Source organism: Neolamprologus multifasciatus, chromosome 14 (assembly GCF_963576455.1).
Source record: "Neolamprologus multifasciatus chromosome 14, fNeoMul1.2, whole genome shotgun sequence".
Lineage (NCBI taxonomy): Eukaryota > Metazoa > Chordata > Actinopteri > Cichliformes > Cichlidae > Neolamprologus > Neolamprologus multifasciatus.
The window spans coordinates 18,352,442-18,376,197 of record NC_140452.1 but is presented as its reverse complement, the minus strand read 5'-3'; the positions used below and the strand labels follow the sequence as shown (position 1 = coordinate 18,376,197).

At 40.2% G+C, this 23,756-nt stretch overlaps 1 protein-coding gene across 1 annotated transcript in view; it reads right to left on the bottom strand.

Moving 5' to 3' along the window:
• Positions 1-23,108, bottom strand: part of LOC146503908 (uncharacterized) — a 28,740-nt gene extending 5,632 nt beyond the window's left edge. The window contains exons 1-16 of the mRNA XM_085130848.1: positions 21,424-23,108; positions 21,304-21,336; positions 20,106-20,148; positions 13,496-13,650; positions 12,764-12,898; positions 10,230-10,424; positions 9,426-9,617; positions 8,641-8,835; positions 7,882-8,073; positions 6,378-6,572; positions 5,651-5,848; positions 5,466-5,479; positions 5,356-5,378; positions 4,461-4,561; positions 1,445-1,530; positions 521-600 (exon numbers count right to left, since the gene is read on the bottom strand). Of these exons, the coding sequence (XP_084986974.1) occupies positions 521-600; positions 1,445-1,530; positions 4,461-4,561; positions 5,356-5,378; positions 5,466-5,479; positions 5,651-5,848; positions 6,378-6,572; positions 7,882-8,073; positions 8,641-8,835; positions 9,426-9,617; positions 10,230-10,424; positions 12,764-12,898; positions 13,496-13,650; positions 20,106-20,148; positions 21,304-21,336; positions 21,424-21,451 (1,865 nt within the window). The 5' untranslated portion in view covers positions 21,452-23,108. The remainder of the gene's footprint in view (positions 1-520; positions 601-1,444; positions 1,531-4,460; positions 4,562-5,355; positions 5,379-5,465; positions 5,480-5,650; positions 5,849-6,377; positions 6,573-7,881; positions 8,074-8,640; positions 8,836-9,425; positions 9,618-10,229; positions 10,425-12,763; positions 12,899-13,495; positions 13,651-20,105; positions 20,149-21,303; positions 21,337-21,423) is intronic.
• Positions 23,109-23,756: the final 648 nt, after the last annotated feature.

The following is a 23,756-nucleotide window of genomic DNA, read 5'->3' as shown; positions in this document are numbered from 1 at the left end:
TGTCTTTACCACAGTCTTTACACAGGCTGGGAATTAAAAGTAGATCATTAGAGCTACCGCTTCAGCTCTCTGTTAGTGTCCACATAAAAAAAATAAAAAAATCAGTCACTGAAAGACATAAGTCATGACCAGACAGGGTGTAACAACTAACAGTTAGCACCAAACCCAATAAAAGACCCAGACAGGCTGTTTGAGAGAGATTCCTTGGCACAGTAGTTCAGCGCATTTTCCAAGGGGAAAAAAGAACATCTGCCTTTCTCAGACGGTTTCATGCGAAATGTTTTTTTCCCTGCTTCGCCTTTCTGGGTTTTTCTGTTTTCACTCAAGAGACAGACTACAAATAGAAAATGTTTCCATACTTTCAGCCACCCTGTCTGACAAAATTCCAACCAGCGTTATATTCCAACTGATTAAAACGACAAAGTTAAAGAACTCATTCTTCACTGGACTTTCTCAGCAATGTAAAGCAGCAACACAAACACACTCACTCACACACACACGCACACACACACACAATCACCTGTGTCCGTTGCAGCAGATCTCAGTACGAGGCCGGTAAATTTCCGTCCCACAGCAGTGTTGTCCCAGGCTGCCATAAAACTGAGAACAACATAGAGTCCCTTTAGCCGAATTGTAAGGAATACACATCTCTGAACATTCCTCTCCATCATCTCTGCCCTCATACAAGGTGTCATTACAACAGAGAACTCCACGTTATGCTGAGCATACGCAGTCACTCCACAGCACTTGAAGAATCAGAAATAATGCAGTAAATTGCTCAACAATGCACAAACAGCCAAACCCTTTTATTTGCACATTTAAATGTACATGGATGAACACATAAATTTATGAGTTTTTACAAAAAGAAGATGAAATGCAAAAATCAGGAAAAAAACAAAAACTTGAAACAATTCAAACATTACACAGGTCTCATTTCCACACATAGCATATCTAATTTTTTTTTTTGTCTTACCAGATTTATGGACCTTTTGCAGTAGTGGTAACCAAAACCAACACCGCTAGACGAGTTTAAACATCAGATTGAAAAACACCCTCAGTTACTGTATAAGAGGAGCGGGGTGGAGCTCCAAGCTCTCTCATCGAAGCTGCACAAAAACAACCTTTTTTGTCTGGGATCACTAGGTACCATTGCTGTCAGTTATTTGTGTAAAACTGAACATTGCAGCATGAGGCCCTTCATTTTTAATAACAAAAACTTTAATGAAAAATCTCGCCAAAATGCCATTAATATGTTTTCCCTTCTGTTTTTTTAAGGAAACAGTGCTTTAGGCTTTAGCCATAATTTGAAAGCTTGATTTTATTTTCCTACAGAAAAAGAGATTAAAACTGTTGAGCTTTGCACTTTACACTGATTAAAAAACACAAACAGCTGAGCAGGCCCAGAAAAGGAAAAGAAAAACCCAAAAAACAATTTGTATATTACTTGATCTATCCACGGCTTGCATCGAAATACGGATCCATCACAGCAGACTTCTATACGTGGGTCATACACCCTGGCCTTGCTTTGACCTAAACAGATAGGTGTGAGGGTTGGGGTGGGTTGGGGTTAGGTGGAAAGAGGAGATAGTAGTTGCAGTAAAAATAAAACATGTTGCGATTAATGATGTCTTTGAAAGATGACTCAGAGGATCTGAGGTAAATAAGACAACTTTACCTCATGTGTAACTTTGTTACACACAAGTTGTTTTATTCTCCCTCCTTTGCAAAATACCGACTATAAAATAAAGGAATTCGGTTGGTTTCCAAGTCTTTGTAGGAGGCATCTGGGGGCTAGGTTGGTAGAAGAGCTGTCCCCACTATGCATTTCATTGGGCAAGATAGTGAACAAGATACTGAGTTACCACTGATGCATACACGGTAGTGTGAGTGTGTCTGAATATTAGATAAAAGTGCTTAGTCCTACATGTAAGTGACTGGGTGAAAGGGATTTATAGTAGAAAGTGTTTTGAGTGCTCAACTAGTGCAGGAAAATGCAAAAAAAGGATAAAAGTTAACACTACACACCCTGATGTGGGCTGTTAAGCATACCAGACATTACTGAACAGCTCACATATTATGGAAAGACCAAACCACATGTTTAAAACCCTCCACCTCCAGGCTTAGAGCCTTAATTCTCCACACTGGAATACTTAAAAAAAAAAGTAAGCAGGGTGAGGTGTGTGCAGCCAAATTTCTGCAAGCAGTCACAAATGGTGGAGATGAAGGGAGTGTAAACCCTCAGAATTTAATGCCTTATGATGATTAAAATATGGTGATTAAAAAAAAAAAGTATTTTGTGGAGTACAGTAACTGATATAGATGCCAAGATTTTGAACAAACCAGCTGCTGCACATCTTTTTTTGGATTCAAAGATAATCCTGAGTTATCCCTTTTTATTCATTGCAAAGCTTTAATGTTTTCATAGGGTGGTTCAAAAAGATGGAAGCTCTTTCTATTGTGTGGTCTGGGGAAAAATATCAAGACCATTTTCCCATAGCAATTTAACCTTTTGCTAATATGAACAATGACATCTTTTTCTATATAGGGAGAAAAAAAGTTTTTATTTGTGAGTGAACCACCCTTCCGCACAGCTTACATTTTCCATGATTTTGATCTTGGCAAGATGTACTGTCTGGAAAAATAAAGACATACTTCACTGCCTGAAGGTTTGATGAAAAAAATACTTAAAGTCTTCAGGGGACCCTTAGAAAAAAATTGTTTTGTCTAACTTTCTAACTGTCAGAGTTATTTACACACCTAAGATAAGAATGTCAGTGTGAACTTGTTTGTGAACTTCTTTTAAAACAGTCCCTCTTTTTGGGCAAAAGCCATTTAACTTAAGGCATAAAACTGTCTCTGTGGCAGATTTGATTTGATGGATTTATAACAGTGTTGGCAGTTACAGTTAAATTACAACAACTCACTACTTGAACTAAAGTTCAGGGTCAGTCATTGTAGTGCAGCGCTTGGCATGGTTGCCTCACAAGAAGAAAGTGTTGGGTCCTAGTCTGCAGACTGATCAGCTGTTCAGGGGCTCATCCTGCCTCTGGTTGGAAAACAGAGCCATGCAGCTGGGGTACGTTTCAACCCCATGATGACTCTGACTCTTTCCTGACACTAAACACACTATAATAATGATAGTTTTTTTTCTTTTTTTTTTAAATCACCATACAGGCATGAGGTCCATATGGAAGGTCAGGTGAGAAAAGACTGTGTATTATGCAGTACCTTATTGACTTGCATAACAACATAGCAATGTTCTGTCAGGACTATTGCTGCAAGTGACTAATCACATTGTTGTAAAAGGAACCCTTAAAGTTCTAAAGCATGGCTGTTAGTAGGAAGACTTCACATAAAGAGTTCATGTATAGATGACAATGTGTTGGATGAATTACTGAATCAAACAGAAATCATTTTATTCTACCCATAGCCATGATCTTTCCTTAGTTATACTGTTACTTCTCTGGGCCTGAGCTTATTTTTAGATAGAATGAGGCTAACTGGAAAACTGTTCTCTGGACTGATGAATCACACTTTCAGCTGCCAACATCATCCAAGCTAAATAGGGACCAATAAAACGTTATTTACGGGTACCATTATAGAGGCATAGGGCCAGGGTAACTTGAAAGCACCATTAATAATGAACATGCTTTGGAGGAACACGTGCAGATAAGATTGCCTTTTTTTCAGTCTGTAACTATCATAAAAGCATGGCTGATAAACTGATGCTTTCCTCAGGATCTGCCACCCAATAAAAACATCTGGCACTTTGTGGAAAATGAAAGAGGCAAAAAAAACTGGCTAGCACTTGAAACATGAGACTGTGAAAACATGCGACTTCAAAAGCTATTTGATCTTCTAATTTCTTACAAGTTGTGTAAAAAGACAGGAGGATGCAGCACAGTGGGAAACATGACCCTCACCTAAACATTTGGAAAAGGGTTTTTTGGTATTGACTTCACAATGAGCAAACAGGTTACAGTATAATATAATATAGTTTCATCATCCTAGATGAAAGTTCTTTAACAACATCGTGTTGATAGAGCCTGTTAAGCTTGTTATTTTATCTCTTTATAGTTTTCCATTCTAGGGATTTTCCAAAATGAGATGCTGTCACAAAAGCAAATGATGCAATGTTCCCTTTAGGGGAAATTTATGCTGCAAATAATTCTTTGTTTTTACACGGTTGCACGTAAGATAAACATGTTTAAACTGCTCACTCAGCTCTAACTGCCTTCTTGGAGCGTGGGCTGTTCCTTATCTGATTCAACTCACTCTACAGGCCCACATAAAAACCATGGGATGATGCAATGTCACATACAATGATCAATGATAGATCTGCAGGGAAGCTTTAAGAGTGTTCTTAGTTTTGTTTTTGTTTTTGCAGGACTATGCAGAGTTCTTGAAAACTTTCCTTGGCACACACTCACTCAAAGAAACAGCTATGGAGACGGTAATACCTGAGGCGCATAACCAAAAAGGCTTTTGGTGTCTCTCACAGCAACGATGCGTCTTTGGATTGTAACATGTCGACCCACAGAGATGTGTGTTTGGTTCAGTGCTGTGGATAGACAAACACAGCCAAAGTAAACACAAAACCCACTCCATATCACTGGTACACTACCACAGAGCAGAACAGAAAGTATTAACAGGTATATTTCTTTTTACTGGCTACTGGATGGCGTCACACTTTACTGCGTGTACTCAGATTTCATTCAGTAAAGATTAAATCTGTGACCTCAATCCAACTGAAAAAAATTGGTGGACCAGGCTTAAAGCCAATTGTGTGTCTATAAACCAACAAATTTCAATTAACTAACCCCTAATTAACCTCTTAAGCCCCAACGCCCCCTGATACGGGGGCAAAAAGCAGGAGATCAGTTAGGCTTGGGGCTTAAGAGGTTAACCAATTCTGCCAAGAAGAGTGATCACATTTATGCCAAAAGCTTGCTCATGGCTACCAAAAGTATGTGGTTTAGGTGCGACTTACTAAGGGACATTTAACTTAGTTGGGGTGTATTTAGACTTTTGGCACTGTGGGGATTACAGAAGATCAAAAATCATTTCAAACTTGTGCACCCATTGTTTGTTAAATTATTAAAGGTGTGTGCTATATAGTCACTCATGAAAAAGAGCAGTTCAAAGAAATAATTTAAGCACAAATTTACTATGATATTCATGCCAGTGATGAGTCTATGTACACTTTTGAGCACAACTGTAAATAAATTCAAATTAGAGTAGAACATTTCCTACAAAGCCTGAATGCATGATAGTCAATCTTGACTAGATTAAATTTACATTTGTCTACATATGACATTATAGTAAAAATTGTTATAGTAAAAACCATTTACTTACCAAAAGTGTTGGAGCTCATGTGTCTGAAAAATATAAAACATAAATGCAAACATTCATATATTTGCACGGAAAAATAAAAGAATGATATTTTATTGCAGTATGTATCTTACCAGTTGTTGAAAACCTGTAAAGATAAAGCACAAAGACTTTTGAAGTGGAAAACCAAACTAAACCAAAATAATTGCCATTAACTCATCATTTGTCATTACATTTTAATAGAAATTATGAAGCTAAGAGCTAAATCTTAAAAAGGTTTTTTAAGATGTGCATGAGACTGCATTTGACCATTTCTGACCTTCAGGGTTAGCTGACTCCTTTGCACAGCAAGATGAATGCTTGGGTTGTATCTCCAGAACACCTTCATTCTCACAGCAACACTGAGTCCTGTTGTCATACTGCTTGTGACCGCAGCACTGGTGGAAACTGGAATTCCTCACCAGAGTCTTCTTATTATCATTCGGACCACAATGCAGAATTCCCACATTTTGCACTCCTGTGAAAACAAATCAAATACTAAAAACTGTAAGACTTATACTTCAGTCATAGTCAATTCATGTTTAGCTTATACTGTACGAGAAAACCGTAAAAATAATAATTGCAATGCTGTTTTTCACAGTAAAATGATTATCATATGATTAGTTCTATCATTTTAAATAATATTATGTGGAGGTTTGAGGAAAAACAGCTAACTGACAGCATGGTTGGTTGGGTTTGTTGAAGCAATTGTGGAAAGCTGTAGAGGCAACAACAAAGTCATCACCTCCAGTAATGAGTCTGGATTTTATTGGATTGCTGTAAGACAACTATTGGAGGAGCAACAACACTGTAGACATGGAAGATCTTTTTAAAGGCAAGTTTATTAATTAGTATTTAATTCCATGATGTTTACTCAATCAAATACATTTCTCACCAAAGTCTGATGTGCATTAAGACTCATATGTACAATATGACAACAAGTGCAACTGTTTTTATTGGATTCGTCACACACAGTTGACATATAAGTGTATGAAGTAATGAGTTACCTGTAGTGGAGCTCTTGTCACAGCAAGATGAATCCTTCGGTTGTACCTCTAGAACATGTTCCTTATTCTCACAGCAGCACTGAGTCCTGTTGTCATACTGGTTGTGACCGCAGCACTGGTGGAAACTGGAATTCCTCACTAGACTCGTCTTATTATCATTCGGACCACAATGCAGAATTCCCACATTATGCACTCCTGTGAAAACGAATCAGATACTAAAAACTGTAAGACTTATACTTCAGTCATAGTTAATTCATGTTTAGCTTTGTGTTTATGTGTTTCTCGTACAGTATATCTTGCAATACTACTTTTCACTGTAAAATGATTATCTTATGATTAGCTGTATTTCAGTTTAAACAATATTCTGTGGAAGTTTGTAAAAAAACAACAACAGCTATCTGACACTATAGTTGCTTTGGTTTTTTTGAGGCAATTGTGGAAAGCTGTAGAGGCAATGACAAAGTCATCACCTCCAGTAATGAGTCTGGATTTTATTGGATTGCTGTAAGACAACTATTGGAGGATCAACAGCACTGTAGACATGGCAGACCTTTTATAAAATATGGTATCGCTTGTACAGAGTTTTGAATTAAGGGAGAAAAATACACACAAATGTGGCAGGTTTATTAATTAGTCTGTAATTCTATGATGTTTACTCAATCAAATTGTCACAATACAGCTTTGTGCAGGCAAGAGTAGGACCCAAACACAAACTTGCAGAGACAAAAAGTAAACTCAAAAAACACAGCTTTATTGCTGGCGTGGAGTGGGACACAAAAAACAATACAAAACTAAATTGGGAAAACTAAAGCACAAGGAGCCACAGGGAAAACTCACACAGCTATGAGGGAGGACGCAACACTAACAAAGAGAAACATGGGGCTTAAATACACTGAGGGATAACGAGGGGGAATGAGCCACAGGAGGAGAGCACAGCTGGGAGTAATTAGGCAGGACGAGACAAGGGAAGCAAAACTAGAAACATTAACATAGGACAGACTGTGAAAGTAAAACAGGAAACACACTGACGGAACTCAAGACATGTAAACTTAACAGACTGGGGAGACAGAACATAGGGACCTGAAACATGGAACAGAAAGGCACAGTAGACACAACATGAACATAACAACGCCACAGGGGAAGAGTAAAACAAAATGCAGGAACACAGGACCTCTTTCAAAATAAAATGGGAAACATAATGAAACGCAAACATGACAACATAAGAAACACAGACATGAAGCACATGAAGGACAAGGGAGACTTAACAGGGGTTGGATACACAAGGGGAATCTAATAAACAAATGAACTTAGATAACCTAATGAACAAAATAAACTCAAACTTAAAACGCTGGGTCAAAAGACCCAGGATCATGACACAAATGCATTTCTCACCACAGTCTGATGTGCATTAAGACTCATATGTACAATATGAAAAAAAGTGCAACTGTTTTTATTGCATATATCACATACAGCTGGCATGTAAGTGTACAAAGTAATGAGTTACCTGTAGTGGAGCTCTTGTCACAGCACGATGAATCCTTCGGTTGTATCTCCAGAACACCTTCATTCTCACAGCAACACTGAGTCCTGTTGTCATACTGCTTGTGACCGCAGCACTGGTGGAAACTGGAATTCCTCACCAGACTCTTCTTATTATCATTCGGACCACAATGCAGAATTCCTACATTATGCACTCCTGTGAAAACAAATCAAATACTAAAAACTGTAAGACTTATACTTCAGTCATAGTCAATTCATGTTTAGCTTATACTGTACGAGAAAACCGTAAAAATAATAATTGCAATGCTGCTTTTTACAGTAAAATGATTATCTTATGATTAGCTCTATCGTTTAAAATAATATTATGTGGAGGTTTGAGAAAAACAGCTAACTGACAGCATGGTTGGTTGGGTTTGTTGAAGCAATTGTGGAAAGCTGTAGAGGCAACAACAAAGTCATCACCTCCAGTAATGAGTCTGGATTTTATTGAATTGCTGTAAGACAACTATTGGAGGATCAACAACACTGTAGACATGGAAGATCTTTTTTAAAGGCAAGTTTATTAATTAGTATTTAATTCCATGATGTTTACTCAATCAAATACATTTCTCACCAAAGTCTGATGTGCATTAAGACTCATATGTACAATATAACAACAAGTGCAACTGTTTTTATTGGATTCGTCACACACAGCTTGCATGTAAAAGTACAAAGTAATGAGTTACCCACAGTTGACATGTAAGTGTATGAAGTAATGAGTTACCTGTAGTGGAGCTCTTGTCACAGCAAGATGAATCCTTCGGTTGTACCTCTAGAACATGTTCCTTATTCTCACAGCAGCACTGAGTCCTGTTGTCATACTGGTTGTGACCGCAGCACTGGTGGAAACTGGAATTCCTCACCAGACTCTTCTTATTATCATTCGGACCACAATGCAGAATTCCCACATTTTGCACTCCTGTGAAAACGAATCAGATACTAAAAACTGTAAGACTTATACTTCAGTCATAGTTAATTCATGTTTAGCTTTGTGTTTATGTGTTTCTCTTACAGTATATCTTGCAATACTACTTTTCACTGTAAAATGATTATCTTATGATTAGCTCTATTTCAGTTTAAACAATATTCTGTGAAGGTTTGTAAAAAAAAAAACAGCTATCTGACACTATAGTTGCTTTGGTTTGTTGAGGCAACAATGGAAAGCTGTAGAGGCAATGACAAAGTCATCACCTCCAGTAATGAGTCTGGATTTTATTGGATTGCTGTAAGACAACTATTGGAGGATCAACAGCACTGTAGACATGGCAGATCTTTTATAAAATATGGTATCGCTTGTACAGAGTTTTGAATTAAGGGAGAAAAATACACACAAATGTGGCAGGTTTATTAATTAGTCTGTAATTCTATGATGTTTACTCAATCAAATACATTTCTCACCACAGTCTGATGTGCATTAAGACTCATATGTACAATATGAAAAAAGTGCAACTGTTTTTATTGCATATATCACATACAGCTGGCATGTAAGTGTACAAAGTAATGAGTTACCTGTAGTGGAGCTCTTGTCACAGCACGATGAATCCTTCGGTTGTATCTCCAGAACACCTTCATTCTCACAGCAACACTGAGTCCTGTTGTCATACTGGTTGTGACCGCAGCACTGGTGGAAACTGGAATTCCTCACCAGACTCTTCTTATTATCATTCGGACCACAATGCAGAATTCCCACATTATACACTCCTGTGAAAACGAATCAGATACTAAAAACTTAATTCATGTTTAGCTTTGTGTTTATGTGTTTCTCGTACAGTATATCTTGCAATACTGCTTTTCACTGTAAAATGATTATCTTATGATTAGCTCTATTTCAGTTTAAACAATATTCTGCGAAAGTTTGTAAAAAAAAACAAAAAACAACAGCTATCTGACACTATAGTTGCTTTGGTTTGTTGAGGCAACTATGGAAAGCTGTAGAGGCAATGACAAAGTCATCACCTCCAGTAATGAGTCTGGATTTTATTGGATTGCTGTAAGACAACTATTGGAGGATCAACAGCACTGTAGACAAGGCAGATCTTTTATAAAATATGGTATCGCTTGTACAGAGTTTTGAATTAAGGGAGAAAAATACACACAAATGTGGCAGGTTTATTAATTAGTCTGTAATTCTATGATGTTTACTCAATCAAATACATTTCTCACCACAGTCTGATGTGCATTAAGACTCATATGTACAATATGAAAAAAAATTGAACTGTTGTTATTTGATTCATCACACACAGCTGGCATGTAAGTGTACGAAGTAATGAGTTACCCACAGTTGACATGTAAATGTACAAAGTAATGAGTTACCTGTAGTGGAGCTCTTGTCACAGCAAGATGAATCCTTCGGTTGTACCTCCAGAACACCTTCATTCTCACAGCAGCACTGAGTCCTGTTGTCATACTGGTTGTGCCCGCAGCACCGGTGGAAACTGGAATTTCTCACCAGAATCTTCTTTTTATCACTTGCTCCGCAACACAATTGCTTGTCCTCGGCAAAAGCCTCTGTGGAGAATACCATGGAGATTCTTAACTCTTTGGCCTCAACCATAACTAAGCTGATAAGCCTCTGCGACATTCTGCCGATGTTGATTAGATTTTTTCCACTTGTATATTTGTTCTACTGAAGAACGAGGGATCAGCGGGGGAGCTGGCCCTAGGGAGGGACACCCTCCCCTCCCTTCTTTTCCTCCCCATCCCCGTCTGCCTCCCTCTTCACGCTCCACCACACCCACCCACACAGGTAGGGCTTTGGGGTGCGGGTGTGTCACCAGGGTGCAGGGGAGACATTCCCCCCCCCCTCTGTCCTCTTCTGGCCACCTGTGCCTCAATTTTATCTCACAACTTAGACATCCACATTACTTACACTCTCATAACACACACATATATATATATATATAGGGCCTTGAGGGTGGGCACGTTAACGGCGTCCAGTAGACGGTCTGTGTATTCAAACCTGCCTCTGGCGCCGGTGCCCACCTCTCAATTTTAAATCCATGTAGACATTGAGGGTTCTCGGGAGGGGCCGTGCTAACACCTGCTGCTCTCTGGCAGCAGCACCATGCTCTCCCTTGTTTTAAATACACTTTAGAGCAACACGCAGCAACACTACACTTGAGCGGGAGGAGGGAGGTATGGGGTCTTAACACACCCCTGTTCTCTGCTAGCCATCGGGGCGGGGGGGCTGGGAAGAGATGCTGGCTGTCCGATTGGCCTCCCTGCTGCTGCGGAGCCTGGGGCGGTCTGCTTGCCTCCACCCCGGAGGGAAGGGTAACATCTCTTGGGTCTGGGTGCCGTTTCCATCTCTGGGGGTGAGGATACCTGGACCCGGGATATAGAGTATGTTTGGGGAGTGTGATTGTGTGTACATGTCCATTTACGTTTATTCCTGCGTTGGGTGAGTGCTGAGTGTTTGTATATGTGTGCATGAGGGTGGGAATGCATGTCTGTGTCTGTGTGTGCCTGTTTGTCTGTGTCTATATGTCAGGTCGGGTCTTAGACTTCACCTCTCTGGGAACTCCAAGGCCCTCCAAAGTGTGGAGGCCTATCTCCCCTCACCACACTCCCTGCCGGTGACTGATGCCCTCAGGGGTCGGTGCGTTGGTGGTTCTTGGTGTCCGGGGCTGGGCGCTCAGGTATGTACCGGCTCACTCCCGGTGACTACTTGGCGGGGCCTGGCGCCTGCTGCTCGGTCAGGCCTCTTCCGGGGCGCGGGGGGCCCTCGGGCCTCCGGCCTCTGTGCCTGCGGCTCGGTTCACTCTGGCACAGCTGGCTGCCGGCAGAGCCGGCGGGCACGCCGGTGCAGCCCCCTCTAGCTTCTGCCCGGTGGCTACTGGGTGACCCCTCATCTGGGGATCCTCAGCCCTTCCCATGAAGGTGGCACGGATGCCCCTCCGGTGGTCCTCCTTGGGCTCTTGCACTCTGGGGCCTCTGGATGTCTGGGGCCTGGATCTCCTCCATGCCTGCTTCATGCCCTGGGGGACGGGGCTATGGCTCTCTACATCCTCTAGCAGACCATTACATGGGGAAACCATTTGAATACAAGCGCGCCGATCCACACAGGTGTGCACATGGGTGTTCACTATTCGTAGACTTAAATCACACCTTTCTTGGCTGCTACTTCAAAGCACATTGTGCGCTGTCTGTCCTGCGTGCTGCACAACAACATTCAATATTTAGTATTTACTGCTGTTTTCACTTAGCTAGATTAATGCGATGGTGTTGTGTATAGTATGTTGCATTGTTTTGTTTTGTTTTTTGCTTGTTTTCTATTCTTTTTCTCTCAACAGGTGATCCCGGAGATATTTTTTCTTCCCCCCTTTCTCACTGTCCCTCTCCCCTTCTGTTTTTCTTTTCCTTCCTCTTTCTTTCTCCCTCTCCTATCCCTCACTCATGTCTGTCCCGTCTGTAACAACTGAAAATAAAATAAATAATAAAAACAAAGGTCGATCAAATGGACCAATACGGCAATGCCATGATGATCCATTTGGCAAAATAAATCCATTGGGTATCCTTGTTGGTCTTCAGACAACAATTCTGACGGCTAAAGAACCAAATGGGACAGGCGAAAAAAAAAAAAAAAAAAAAAAAAAAAAAAAAGAACGAGGGATCCTTCTACACAACATTACCGTATGTTCAAATGAACATCTAGAACCACAAATCCATTTTCTTTTGTTTCCACTATTTCTCCTTACTTACATAAAATAAGTACGTTTTGCAGTGGAAAATCACAACTCATCAAGAAGTCCTATTTTTTGTTTGTAACACTGTCTGTTTTCGAATTTTGCCTTTTAATTATATACTATATGCTTAATATGATGTTTTTCATCAGTGTGTCTGCTCACCTTTACCGCAACATTCAGTCACTGGTCCAGGTTTTGCAGTGATGGTTGATTGACAACACATTTCATTGACAGGGTTGTAGGGCTTCAGCCCACAGCAGTTGGACACCTTTTCACTCAGACCATGAGTAACATTGGCTATAAAATAAAGACACAAACACTAGAAGCAGTGTAACAGCTGAAAGTGTCATGTTAAGTGTTAAATGGCCCACAGCTGTTCAAAAAAAGAAATGTTGCAATAGCTCTGAATAAATGGAAACATCTAACTTAGTGATAGCAGATGAACACATACAGATGTGTGCAATGAATCCAGACATCCCATACTTTATTGTTCTTTTTCTGTTCATTTGCACTCTGACAAAAAGCGTGCTAATTTACAATAACAACAACAAGCACCCAAAAAGTTCAAACACAGCTATCCATAACTGGGTAATGATTTTCGTATTACAGTATCTGCCATGATTTTTTTTTTTTTACCAGAGTAGGGGGTGTATACAGTCAACTTCCAGTTTATTCAGTAAATTAAATTCTGTATTAAAAACAAATTTTAGTCTAAAGCGGTACAATTCAACTGCTTCATAAACTGCAGCCTCCAAAACAGCCAGAAAGGTGGTTAAGAGTTTTTGTACTCTTTAACTTATTTTTAATTTAGGTGCTCTTCAGGTGCTTTTCTTTATTGGCCAGTTACAAAGTCAAAATTTCAGTTTCAGTTTAGCTAGATTTCAAGTTCGTTACCTCTGAGAGTGTTTCCGTCTTGTACTTTGCAACAGGTTGCTTTTTCAGGATTGTAAGGTTCCTTTCCACAACAAGACAGACTTGCCCCTGGGTAAAGTTTGTTTCCACAGCAAGCAGCTTCTTGTGTGTTATACTTTGTGCCATTGCAGTCTTTTCTGAAAAGCACAGATAATCAAAGCCTATTATCAATGACAGTAAATTCCATAGACTTAACAGTGCATACAGAAAATTGCTATTTTACACCTTCAAACCTAGAGAGATTACTCCCTTTACCCTTTGTACTAATGCCCTCTATTGGACAACTAGGGAAATACACTAAAATGTAGCAAAAGGAGCATACCCATAAGCTGTTTATAATATTTTTAACACCTCCACCCTTGCTGTGCTGACATAAAATTTATCTGAATATGGGACATTTTAAAACCTCCCTCTACTCCAAATGTCAAAAACTGGAAGGTACTTCTTAAAATCCCAGCTCAAAGTCGAAGTTCCTCAGAAATGTTTTTACATTAACTTGTCTTAGTATGTCTTCCATCACATCTTTCCAACTGGGTTAAATGTAGAAGCTCATGGGTACTGGTTTAGCTCTCTGGGATGAGCAGGTGACCACTTGATGTATGGCTAGGAGCGGCCAGCCCAGGTTTGAATCTGACCCATGCCCCTTTACCATACATCTTCCTCACTCTTCTAATAAGGCAGTTTATCCTAGGTTATTTCCATTATAGCTTACAGGACATTTTACAATTTAAAGCTTAATGATTAAAAACAAAAAGGTTTATGTATTCTCAACTGATTCTTTGAAGATGTGAAACAGACTACCCCATCATCTTGTAATAGAAAGTGCTTTAGGTGCTCATGTTGAGTAGAAAGGCACTATAGAAGTATCAGTCCATTCACCATTTTCCATTAACGCTGCCTCCTGGATGTCAACCTCCTGTGTTCTTTTAGGCGCCACTGTCTCCTTTTCTAGGCACCACATCATAGTGGGTCTCACTACCATTTTGTAAACCTTCCCTTTCACTCTTGCTGCTATTCTTCTGTCCCAAATCACACCTGACATTCATCCCACTTCCACCATGAACCTGTCACTCCTACCACACACCATTGTCTCACTGTTTCCATAGATCTTCTTCATCAGCATCATATCTTTCTCTGGAATTCCTGATTTCTTCATACAGTATCACATTTCCTCTTGTTGCACCATGGCACTCCATCAACACTCTCAAAGCTTACATTGCTTTCAGAGTGTTAGTACAAGGATACCTCTCTATTTTTCTCACATTCCTCCACAGGTATGCCATCTGAACCAACTGCCTTTCATTCTTCAGCCTCTTCATTGCTGTCTTCTCTTCCTCCTTACTAATCCATTCACAGTTCATGGTTCATTTATTTGTCATTGTAAAATACAATATACAAGGTAATTTACTGTACTACTACTTAAAAAGATGGCACTCCCTATAGTATAAATAAAAGTTCAATTCAATTTTATTTATATAGCGCCAAATCACAACCTCAACTTACCACAAGGCACTTTGCATTGTAAGGTAAAAACCCTACAATAATAAAGAGAAAATAAAGAAAACCCAACAATGATATGCCACCCTGTGAGTAAGCGCTTTGGTGACAGTCGGAAGAAAAGGTTTCCCACTGATTAAATGCAGAGTAGTGTACAAACAAATATTGTGTGTGAAAAATATCAGTGAAGAATAAACACGCCGTGCATCATGGGACTCCCCCATCAGCTTAGACCTACTGTAACATAACTAAGACTATGTCTACACTAGCCCGGATAAATTTGAAAATGATGTATATGTCTGAAAACACTCCACACTATCGTTTTCATTCGTTTTCACAGAGTTATTCATCCACATTGAAACAGGCGAAAACACTTATGCTCCAGTACTGCACATGCGTGAAACGCAAGACGATTCGACCTGCCTCATTTCTGTCAGTCATTTATTTACTTTCTGGCTCTTTGAAACGTTGTTGAGGAAAAGCAGTGAATTTTTTAAATGGACTAACAAAGAGGTGGAGTTGTTGCTGCGAGTAACACAAAAGTACAAAGTTTCAAAAGCGAGTGAGAATTAAAGAATTTGAAGAAAAGCTATCTGAAGCATGTACAAACTGATATTTATCTTTACTCTCTGTGTGGATGGAAGACCAAAACGGAGACAAAAGGATGCATTTTCAAACGAAAACGTGTTAGTGTGGACATGGCCTAAGGGAGAATTCAGGGTCACCTGAACCAGCCCTAACTATATGTTTCCTTAAAAAGGAAAGTTTTAAGGAAAAGTCAAGGAAAGTGAAGTTCTCTGCCTTTTAATCTTAAAGGTAGAGAGGGAGTCTACAGAATCCAAACTGGAAGCGTGTTCCACAGAAGAGGGGCCTGAAAGCTGGAGGCGCTGCCTCCCATTATACAATATCTCACAAAAATGAGTACACCCCTCACATTTTTGTAAATATACAAATATATCTTTCCATGGGACAACATGGAAGATATGCCACTTTGATACAATATCAAGTACTCAGTGTACAGCTTGTATAACAGTGTATAACAGGTGTAACAGGTGACAGTGCTGTCACCTAAAAATAACTCAACATACAGCCACTAATGTTTAAACTGTTGGCAACAAAAGTGAATACACCCCTAAGTGAAAATGTCCAAGCTGTCCTCGAAGGGTCAATATTTTGTGTGGCCACCATTATTTTCCAACACTGCCTTAACTCTGTTGGGGATGAAGTTCACTAGAGCTTCATAGGGTGCCACTCGTCCATGATGACATACTGGAGCTCGTGGATGTTAGAGACCTTTTGATCCTCCATCTTCCCTTTGAGGACTTCCCACGGATGCTCAGTAGAGTTTATGTTTTAGAGAAATGCTTGGCCAGTTAAGTACCTTGCTAAGTTTGTTTAGCAAGGCAGCGGTCTTTTGGAGGTGTTTTGGGGGTTGTTATCATGTTGGAATACTGTCCTATGGCCCAGTTTCTAAAGGGAGGGGATCATGCTCTGCTTCAGTATGTCACAGTACATGTTGACATTCATGGTTCCCTCAATTAACTATAGCTCCCCAGTGCCAGCAGCACTCATGCAGCCCCAAACAACATCCCACCACCATGCTTGACTGCAGGCAAGACACTCTTGTCTTTGTACTCCTCACCTAGTTGCCACCACACAGCCGTGATACTATCTGAACCAAATAATGTTATCTTGGTCTCATCAGACCACAAGTAATCCAGGTCCTTATTCTGATTGTCTTCAACAAACTGTTTGCGGGCTTTCCTGTGCATTATCTTTAGAAGAAGCTTCCTTCTGGGACAATAGCCATTTGATGCTGTGTGGCGTATTGTCTGAGCACCGACAGGCTGACCCTCCACACTTTCAACCTCTGCAGCAATGCTGGCAGCACTCATACATCTATTTTCCACAACTTCTGGATATGGCATTGAGCATGTGCACTCAACTTCTTTGGTCGACCATGGCAAGGTTTGTTCTGAGTGGAACCTGTCCTGTTAAACTGCTGTATGGTCTTGGCCACCGTGCTGCAGCTCAGTTGTAGGTGTTGGTAATATTCTTATTGCCTAGGCCATCTTTATGTAGAGTAACAATTCTTTTTTTCAGATCCTCTGAGAATTCTTTGCCATGATGCGCCATGTTAAACTTCCAGTGACCAGTATGAGTGAGTGTGAGAGCAGTAACACCAAATTCAAACACACCTGTTCTCCATGTGCACCAGCGGCCTTGTAGCACTAATGAGTCACATAACACCAGTGAGGGCACAATTTGGACATTTTAACTTAGGGGTGTACTCACTTTTGTTGCCAGTGGTTTAGGCAATGATGGCTGTGTGTTAAATTGTTTAGAGAGGCAGCAAATTTACACTGTTAGACAAGTTGTACACTGACTACTTTACATTGTATCAAAGTGTCATATCTTCAATCTTGTCCCATAAAAAGGTATAACAAAATATTTACAAAAATGTGAGGAGTGTACTCGCTTTATTCAAATGCTGTACTTTTAAATACTCCAGGATCCACATGTAAGCCTACAGTCTTCTCTACTGGAGTGATATGGTACTACTGAATTAGATTCTGAATCAAACAGGGAGCCAATGAAAATAACCCAATATAGGAGAAATATGCTCTCTCTTTCTAGTCCCTGTCAGTACTCTTGCTGCAGCATTTTGGATCAATTGAAAGCACTTCAGGGAGTTGTTTAGATAAGTTGATAATAATGAATGACAGTAGTCAAGCCTAGAAGTGATAAATGCAGGAACTAGCTTTTCAGCATAACTCTAATATTCTTGTTTCTCTCTCCCTCCCTCTCCTCTGCCTGGGTGGAACTCCTTGCAAGTTCCCGCTTCTGGCCTACGAACCTGCAAATAATCACTCACCCGCTGCTTGTTATACTTCCACTCCAGCTACTACTTAAGACGACAGCTCAGTATTTGTCATTGCTGGATCGTTGCACGACACGCGTCAGTGTAGCCCCAGCTCTTTGCTGTTTATTCTTGTCTCTAGTGTTTTCCTAGCTTGCAACTGTGCTCTCTTGTATATAGATCTTCCTGGACCTGTTTATCCCTGGAGTGTGTTCATGAGCGCAAGTGTTTTACGAGTAGCGTGTGTGGTTGAACAGGAGTGTGGAGTGTTTCCTTCCCCCTCCCCGGATTCCCTGGAGCCCCCTTTCCCCTTGCATCTTTGTATATAGCACCTGGTGACATTGTAAATAAACTGTTCATCTTCTGTGTCAACAAAGTCCTGCGCTTGAGTCCACTTATTCACTGTGGCAGACACCATATTTCTAAGATTTTTGGGGTCAAGTACAATAATGTCAGTTTTATCTGAATTTAGAAGTCATGTCTTTATCTCTTCAAGACATTCCTGCAGTTTAAGTAATTGGTGTGTGTTATCTGGCTTCATGGATAGACAAAGTTGGGTATCATCTGCATAGCAGTGAAAATGTATGCTATGCCTTCTAATGACACTGCCGAAGGGAAACGATATGGATCCAACCACTGCAGCGCAGCACCTTTCATACCTACAGTGTCAGTAATTCAAAGTGCCTGGATATGCTTTAAAATAAATGTTATACCTTTTACTTTATTTAGTTGACTTTATAGCAGCACTCACAGTGATGACAGACTTTGAGTGAAAACTGTTCAAAAACCCAGTGGTGTGTGTTTTTAATATCCTGCACTTCCTGATTCAACACTCCTCCATCCTTCCACTTTTGACTCTCATGAGCTTTTCAGAATACTCCTTCCATCCTCTCAGCAGACTCACTTTACTCATTGTACATTTCTATCTCTAGCCTTAGTCACACAAACTTGTTACAGATTTTTCCAGGTCAAAAGTCTCTGTCTAGCAAATCAATATAGGTTCTTTTCTCCTTTCTTAATGTGCAACTTAACATATAGCTCACTATAAGCCTTGTCCTCTGCTTTTGTCACCTCTCTCTTTGGTCTACACCTAGCTCAATACTCCCGTCTACCATCGTAATTGCTATGGTCCTGGGTCCGTGACCCAGGTTTTTGACTTAATGTTGGCAATTTTTGACTCTTTGCTTTATTAAGATGATTTGGGTTTGAATTTGAGTTTTCCTAATGTCTTTGAGTTTACGCACATGTTCCCCAGTCATGTCCTTGTGTTACATCTCTGTTTTCTGTTCCAATGTTCCCCTCCTTGTGTTGTCTGTCATGTGTCTCCATGTATGTTTTCCCCAGTCCATCTTGTATCTTGCCCTCTCTGTCTCTCTCATTCCCTCTCTCTTTTCTCTCTTGCTCCCTCTCTCTCTCCATGTTTCTGTGTCCATCTCCGGGTTTGCTGTTCAGTGTTTTGAGTTAGTTCACCCAGTTTATGTTAATTAAACCTCAGTTTCCATTTTGCCTCTTGCTTTCTTTATGTTCAGGTATTAATAAACGGCTTGCCTACTGTTAAACCTCACTCTCGCATCTATGTGTCTGCATGTGTGTCCTCAACCTCTCTCCTCACAGCCTGTTGCCATTCATCTCCCTGAATATCACACTTTTTCTTTGACAACCTCTCTCTTTAAATACTTTGATGTACTTTATCCTCCGAGAACTCTATGTTCTTCTGTTTTCAGTTTCACCATGTGACCCTTGCCTCTGCCTTTTCTTGCTTCATATCCTTGATTTCTTAAATCATCCTGCAGACCACCATCTAGTTTGACCTGACACCACCTTGAAGTCTCCCATTCACTTTCAGACTGCACCGTCTGCTTCTGCACACACACACACACACACACACACACAGTCAAATATGTTCAGAATCCAAAACCAACTTCTTTTCTCTCCTTATTATCACACCTACCCAACACTTCCTTATCACCTAGGTTCCCTTCACACATGTCGACTGAAGTCTGATCCAGTCACCAGTCCCAGTCCCTGAGAACACACTGTTCCGTTTCATTCAACTTACTCATCTTTGCTCATCTGCACAACCGCATAACCACTCTGCCTCTAACCTCTAAAATTGCGAGGAGCCATATCAATACAATGAGTTCTCTGTAGTCTATAACCAAACGTTTGACCTTTGATCAGCAGCCATAAATTAAAGAACACATACACAAAGCGAGTGACGAAACAGTGACTCACCCACAGTCATTTCTGGAGGCTGCATTTGCTCCTGCGGCAGAAACTGTCAACAAGCACAAATTGAAAATGATGAATTACTAAAAACTTGGACTAAAATTGAATAGCATTAGGAATCTTGATTGTCTACGGTAGACGTGTAAAGAACCACAGGTTTAAAAAAAAAGACTGACGGTAAAACAGTTGTCTCTATTTTCAGTGATTTAATCGAAGAATTTGAACATCTCTGGAGGCGTTTATAGATTTGTCCCGGCCATTTACTCATAATACGCCCTCAAGTTTGAATTTACATTTAAATGTCTGCATGCACGAGAGGTTCTTAATTCATATTTGCAGATGCCTATGCACCTTTTGAACTATTTATGAAGTTCTATAAATATTCTTCCAAAACACACACCGAGTTGATAACGCACACACAACTGACCACACAGATCTAAATGTTTGAGAAGCACAAACAAATCCTTTTGCTCGAATAATATTCCCCATACCACTCGTTAACTATACAAGATATATATGATTCTACAGTCTGACGTCCCTGAAGAACCCAGGAGACTGCCCCGATGTGTCTTCAAATGGAAGAATCAGTCTGCCGCCCACGCCCGGACGTCACGCATCTGATGCTATCACCTTTCCCATTCTTTTTCCCACAACGCCACAGTAAATTACTAGAAGATGAAAAAAGATGGGAAAAAACCCCCAAAACAACAACACACACCACAAGAAGTTAGCTGATTTGGATGGATATGTTTGTGTTCCAGGTGTTGCATGTTTGTTTGTTAATAGCGGTGAAGCAGTTGGTGATACATTGTGCATTTCTTTTTACGCTATCCCTTTATTACCCCCTCCCTTTTCTGCCTGTCATATCTATCTATCTATCTATCTATCTATCTATCTATCTATCTATCTATATATATATATATATATATATATATATATATATATATATATATATATATATATATATATATATATGCTTTTATTATTTATAATACTGGCAGTGGGAAGTGGAGAAAAAAATACCTTGCCTCCAAGCATTATTACCGGTCTCTCTCTCTCTCTCTCTCTCTCTCTCTCTCTCTCTCAAAGCTTCCACAAACAGCGCACCAGCAGTCGGAACCTTATCGGTTGTGTCAAGCCAGTGGCCCTATACACGGATCCTAACAATTCAAAAAGAAGTAATAAATAAATCAATATCACTTACCACAATCAGTAGAGAATCCAAAAACCAGCCACGCTAAAAGAACAGGTGGAGAACCATCATTATACAGCCTTAAAAAATACTCAAATATATCTATTTCAGCAAAGGTACGAAATAACCCACCAAACCCGAAAGTCTGAAGCAGGTACATCTGTAATCCTTTTAGGAGAATGTGTCTCCCATTGAGTCAAAGAGGCAAACATATGCGGCTAAATAGTCTAATTAGCCCCACCTCCCACGTAATAACGCCTAAAAATATGTCATTTATAACAAGAGGGTCAAGGTAGCGGGCGCACACAACCAGAGCGCTTGATTACATGGTATGCAAACCAAGAAGCTCCGCAGCAATAGAAGACTTGTAACATGCAGTTGTTAAAGTATGCAGCTGCTCTAGACAATATAGATTCCAATTTTAAACACACCGCACTCAGGTGTGCACTGATTTCTATACCTGAAATAGATCCCACTGAGATGAAGATTTATTAGGGGAACCTGGCTTTCCTGTCCTGTTGGTGGGTTCAATTTTTAGATAGTCCAGATCTGATGGTGAACACTTATCTCTGTCTGTTACTGCAGCATTTTACTTTGATGCAGTTCCCAAGTCATCCATGGGAGTTAGTTTGTGAAAATTCAGTTTTTCATTCAGCTTGATACATGTTTTAGATTATGAAATCTTCTTAGAAGTGACGACAGGCTGTTTGAAAAGTGATCGTCTTTGAAAGACATCGTTAACATGTCACACATGTAGACAATATGGTTCAGGTGGGCTGAACCATATTGTCTACATGTGTGACATGTTAACGATCGTCGTATGCTGACGAGAGCTACCCAAATTCTGCTAGTTCCCATCTGTTTGTCATGGGAAGCGCTGCGCCCTACATGCGGTCCTTCTGATAATAGGATTCTTATTTTAACTTACATACCGTACATACTCCAATCCCCGAGGAAAATATTGCTGAATCAATTTAGAAAGTAAAAAGAAAAAGAAAAACGAGAAAAAACAGTTAAAAGTAAAGGTCCTTCATTCCATTTAATCCAGCTGGAGTGATAGCATTGTAGACAGGGAGGGACAGGAAAACCAAAAGATCATCAAGGACGTGAATTCGACTCCATCCCAGGCCATTCGTCCAGTAGATTATTTTACCGCTGACTCATTAGGCTTGTGTTGTAAAAACTCACTAATAAATCATGTCGAACATACACTCCAAGCTCAAATCTTCGTGTGTGTGTGTACATGTGTGTTTTATGTTCTCTCGACTCACCTGCTTCATGACTCCTGACTTACTTTGCAGCGTTTAGCTCCATCTTGGAGATGACGCTTCCGTTTACTTCCAAGCATCCGTTTAATCGGTAACTCGTCGAATTATTATCTACAGAATATCAGGTAGAAAGTTTTGTGGGTTGGCAAAAAAACTCATTTACCTGTCTGTGCAGGTGGTGAGCCACATTAAGCAATCGTTGTTGACAGATCCCTCATCTCACAATCGGGAACAAAAGAGATTTCTGTTCTTTCTTTTTCCTTTTTTTATGTCTAAATATACAAAATATTTATTTATGTTGGTAGATAGCATATGGTTAATGGGTTCATGAGTACTGAAGGGTTATATATTGTCAGTCTGTGTCAGTATGTCAGTCTGCCCCAGGGCAGCTGTGGCTACAACCGTAGCTTGCCTCCACCAGTGTGTGAATGTGTGTGTGAATGGGTGGATGACTGGGTGTGTAAAGCGCTTTGGGGTCCCTAGGCGGGACTAGTAAAAGCGCTATACAAATACAGGCCATTTACCATTTACCATATATAAAATAAAGGAATTGCCCGTTTTGCAAGTATATTTATGACTCGTCATTGTACTTATGTGTTCCTCATTATGAGCAATCCAGTGTCCTTTTTGGCATCTTAAAATGTATTTATAGATACATGAAAGTTCTTGGCAGAAGATCACTTGCATGACACTTGTACTCTGTGGTTTTTTTGTGCTTTCCGTTTTGATCTAGGGTACTTCATGTTGTAGGCTGAACTCGTTTGTCTGGTTTTCCTTCGATGTAGTCTACTAAAGCCAATTTTACATTGAAGCAAATTTTCTTTGGTGGCAGGCTCTTTTTAAAAAGAGGTTGTATGGGAGAATCATCTCTTAACACGATTTAGGAAACATTCGGTCTGACACGTCATACTGTGCTTGATTGTGTGTGACTGTGAGAATGGTCGGAGACAGAAGAATGTATTTCTAATAGATTGTCACGGTTCGCTGGAGGACTCACACGCAGGACTCAGAGGCACAGTATTTATTACAGTTCCACCAGGTGTATATACAAACAGTGCAGGGGTAGTGCTATATACAAAGCAGTGACAGGGAAAAAGGCTCCGGGGAAATCCAGGTAGGGAAAAGACACTCGCTCCTCTTCTGACTCTCTCCTATCGTGACCACTCTCTCCTGTGTTGTTTGGTGCAAGACGGCCTG